The sequence below is a fragment of the Ctenopharyngodon idella genome, chromosome 2, assembly GCF_019924925.1.
Source record: "Ctenopharyngodon idella isolate HZGC_01 chromosome 2, HZGC01, whole genome shotgun sequence".
Taxonomy (NCBI): domain Eukaryota; kingdom Metazoa; phylum Chordata; class Actinopteri; order Cypriniformes; family Xenocyprididae; genus Ctenopharyngodon; species Ctenopharyngodon idella.
The window spans coordinates 18,009,316-18,014,050 of NC_067221.1; the positions used below are offsets into that span (position 1 = coordinate 18,009,316).

Below are 4,735 nucleotides of genomic sequence, written 5' to 3' on the forward strand. Positions count from 1 at the left end.
ACATGATATGGCAAAATCGGTGGGCAGGGCTAAAGAAGCAACGATGTAGAAGTAACCGTTGATCTTCTTCTGCAGAGGTGTTCTTTCGTCACACTATGACATAATAATGTGACAAAATCCAAAACGAGACGTTTTCTGAGCTTGGTTTCAATAAAAGCTGTTTTTAACAAGGAAGCTTTGAGTTCTGAAACTTTTAGGATATTTTTTATAGTACAATGACCAATGTCAAAAGATCAAAGAAAATTTGATTTCTCAATTCATGACCCCTTTAAATTATTGTCCCATATTAAATTAAAATTTTTATTACATTGATGCTTTTCAGTGACATGTTTCTTGCAGTGATTTCTGTTACAGATTTATAAATCTCAACTTGTTCGTATCAATAATTAAATCAACAATATTTTATACATAAACACCTGTAACCATAAATAAAAAAAAAAAATAAAAAGAAGAAGAAAGCAGCAGCCTGAACATTTGCATCGTAACGCTGTGATAATGTAGCCAGAGAAAGTGTCTCAATCTTATTTAAGACAGAATTCACTGTCTTAAATAACATGATGTTTTTCCTTCTCCACCCAGATAAGTTATTCGCCTTTTTTCGGTGAATAATGACGGCCTGAGACATAAAGCATTTATGTGGGGGAGCTTTCCTCTCGCCCATGCGCTGTAATTACGCCTTTGAAATAGACATGGGGTGTCACCAAAGCTGAAGATTTGAAAAGTTTTTTTCTCTCCTCGCTCTGCTCTTTCTTTTTTGATTACAGACTGCCTCTATCTAAAATAACAGGCTGGGAAAATAAGAGGCTGCCAAAGCCCATTTCTAGTCCTTTTTCTGATGGCATGGAAATTGCTATTAATGCCCCAAATGCTCTTTAGGCAACCTGTCTCCCGGACATGAAATGGCCTCCATTTTAGGTGCCCATTATACTTTCATTCCTTTAGCCAATGTGATAATTTGCAATAATTGATTCCTCCATCATCTGTCTTTTGAAAATCATGTTCTGGAAATGACTCGCTATGACTCGTAATATTCAGCATAGTGTCGTTCCTTTTTACTGCCTCACTTTGTGACTCACTTCCTGCAAAAGTGTGTTTATAGTGAGGGAATTCATTATAGTCGCTCTCATTTCCATTTCACTATAGGGTCGCATGTGTCTTTTCATTCGGATGAGCGTTGTGTTTTGAAATATACACTTCATAGTTTTGTCTTTTGCTTTTTCCTCATGAAAGGCGAACGGCGGCTGGCAAGACGCCCCGACACCCTCCTCAGTGACCTCGCCCACGGAAGGACCCGGGAGTGTCCATTCTGACACCTCCAACTGATCAGCACCATCCATCCCCAAAGCGCTTGGGATCTTCAGACTGCTCTCGCTAAAGATCCAGCGATCCACCCTCCGCAGATTTGGATTAACGTCCCACATGGTCATACACAATCATGCCATACTACCGTGGAACATTTGGGATACTTTACAAGATTTTAGAAAACAATTATGAATTTGAAAATGTAAAAAAAAAAAAAAAAAAAAATGTGTTTGTACAGTTTTCACAGTGTCTTTTAGGTGGCACAGGGCGACTAACTAACCTGTGACTGTTTCAGTCTTATGAGGCTATTGTTAATGATGGAACAACCAGTCATTGTGTTTCAATTTAAATGCTTCATTCTACCTCTCAGCAAAAAGAAAAAAAAGAAAGAAAAATGAGAAAACAACAGTCTTTGTTTTCTAAAAAAATAACAGATACAACTTGATATAGTGTTGAGAGGAAGCTCTCCTTGTCGGTACGATCAATAATTATTCCCTCTTTTGTTCGTTCATAGTGATATATTGACTATTTCTTTTTGTTTGTTTGTTGTTTTTCCTTTTTTATTTTTCAAAAGACCCTCCAATATCAATTCAGCTATATTAAAAGTATTTCCTTTGACAATTTTTGCCCTGTAAAAACAGATTTTTCTTGTACATCTTTGTATAAAACGTGAAATAGGATGTGTGGAGGTCACTCCATTGACCATTTGAAAGCTGATTATCATGTTTTCCCCATAAAACCATCAAAAGCCGTCCATTAGATAAAGGTAAATGCTTACTTTTATCGTAGAGAGCAGTCCAAACAACTCTGTTGTCGTAGATTTCATTTGGAGTCATTTCCTCACTCTGTTTGTTTTTGAGGACACCGTCTGCGAGTCGATGAAAATATAACTGATTCCGGAAATGGCGGAAGCATCAAGTCATTATGGTCTATAATGACATTTCCTCCCCGCTTTCACTTCAGATTGCTTTCAAACTTATTCCCTTTCTCCCTTAAGTGAAGGAATTTGACATAAAGAGCAATATATTTGTTTGGTTTATACAAACTGGTGTCTTTTACTACCCCAAATCATGGAAAAAACAAGCACTAATGCTCTTTATTGTTTTGAATTAGTTATTAGTTTTAGTATGTTCCCTATTTAAACTGATTATTCCTTATTATGTTCTGTTGACCTAGCAAAAACCTTAAGGGTTTCATCAAAAGGCCATGCCATAAGAATATGAGTGTGAGATACAAGTATGACAGCCAACTGTGAGTGTACAGTTTCAGAAACAAGCAATGTACATCAGCCGAGTGTTGCTGGTAACCAAAATCCATTGTGTAAACAATGTAAAAGAATATGAAATATCATGCTCATACCTGTTTAAACATAATGAGCTTTTCTCAGTTTTCTGTAGCATTTGTAAGAAAGTCAGAAATTCAGATACGCAACATACAAGCGCTACCAGATTGCTCGTGTCTTCTAATTTCTTTTAGCCAATTTGAATTGCTGAAGCCACTGTTCCCATTGTGAAATCATGACCGATGTAGCGCTTCTGCCTAATTGAAAAAAATTATCTTGAAAAATCCAATAGTTAACTAATTTTTGTTGAAAATATATCCCTGTCTGTCAGGGCTCCGGGTAATGAAGTTTGTTTTGCAGTACATTGAATCAGAATCCATTTAAATGGGGAAGTCATTAAGTTAACAAGATTTGGACATTTCGACGGTCACTCTTACTGTGTTGATGCAGGTAAAGTGCCGTACAACCGTTCAGTCTATATGGACTCTTTTGCCCCCGAACCCAGAAATCAGTTCAGCGGCTTCTGAACAAGTTCCAAACCCTGACCTGAGGTGAAACCAGTCGATCATCTCTGCTCTGTTGTGTATGTATCGCTAATATGCTAATATGACACCAGTTTCTAATATCATATTATCCCCCTGTTGATTTGTGCTCTCTAACACATGTTCTACCAAAAACATTGCCAAAAAGGAAGAAGCTCCACCTTTTTAATGGATTTTGGGGGGGAAATGTTTGGGAATGTTCATCGCTATTCACTATCAAAACCAAAAATGTAAAAACTGAAAGTAGCTTATGTATGTATAAGAAACAGAAATATGTGACCGATATTTCATTGCCTTTGCCTTCAATAATGGCTTTGATGATTCGTTTTCTTTCTTTTTCTGATGTTTCTTGTTTTTAGCTTTTGTTTAGCTCTCAATATCAAGAATTTCTGAAACACCATATTTTTTTTAATAGTTTGAAGATAATCATGCTAATCCGTATGAAAATACAAACATACGTCGTCTATTATTTGAATGACATACTTTTATGACACAAAAGAACATAAACTCTAGTTTGCTGATGGTTGCCATTGTGAAAATGTATATATATTTTGTGAAATAGACTTGACCGCACCTGCTATAAATGCATTATTAGACTTCACGATTATGTACCATATGAAGCATTGAAGTCCAGACTATTGTGTTTGGGTTTCCGCCACAATTCCCACAAACTTTGTCTCAAAATTGACATGATTATCATCAATAAATGTTGTATTGCTCACTGAACGGTATTGATACACATCAGTATGTATTTTGTGAGATTCTCTGTTTTGTTATTATTTTTTTATAAAGGTTTTACAGGGTTTAAGGCTTTTCTTGTTCTCCAATTCATGTTTAGGGACCATTTTAGTACAGTAAAGGAAATATGGATACACAGTGTATCATGTCTACTGTATAAAGGGCACAATTGGCATTAGTCAACTCAATCCACGACTTAGATTTTGCACACTTCCTGTCCAATATCACATCAATTAATAGCCTGAGATTTTAAATTTAGCCCTTAACAAATTATCCCATTTTACTTTGTTGCATGTGTTTTGCTTACAATAAAATACTGCGGTGTTTTAAGTAAATGCTGATGTATTTGTTGCCCATGTTTTGTTTTTTTTTCTTTTCTTCTTATTATTATTTTGTCTGCAAATATACTAAGATTTTTTTTTTTTTTTTTTTTTACATTTTTGAAAAAAAAAAAGTCTCATGCTCACAAAGGCTGCATTTATTTGACCAAAATGTTTAATATTATTACAATTCAAAATAACTTTTTTTACATTTGAAGAGTTTGGTTCCAAAACGCGATAAACGCCATTTTTTTATTTATTTATTTTTTTATGAGTTTCCGCCAAAATCAGTATTGTATTTAGTCGGTATTCAAAAGTCATTCATTAATTTTGCTCAAAATGCGATATCCATCGTGTTATTCTGTCACGTTTTCTCCCTTTCTTTCCAAAACGCGACAAACGCCACTCTCCCTTCTCTGCAGAACGCGATTTATCTACTCAACCAATCACAGCGCACCATTCCACGCACTGTAAACAGTAATGGCGGCGCTCTGAATACACCCGGCATCCTAGTTTTCCTTATCTGCAGACAAATTAATAATTTTGACGGC

General features: G+C 35.6%; 1 protein-coding gene across 1 annotated transcript in view; it reads left to right on the forward strand.

Annotated features, from left to right (window-relative positions):
* Nucleotides 1-3,852, forward strand: part of pbx1a (pre-B-cell leukemia homeobox 1a) — a 73,846-nt gene extending 69,994 nt beyond the window's left edge. Inside the window, 1 exon segment of the mRNA XM_051871113.1 lies at nt 1,231-3,852. Within this exon segment, the coding sequence (XP_051727073.1) occupies nt 1,231-1,323 (93 nt within the window). The 3' untranslated portion in view covers nt 1,324-3,852.
* The last annotated feature ends 883 nt before the right edge of the window (nt 3,853-4,735 follow it).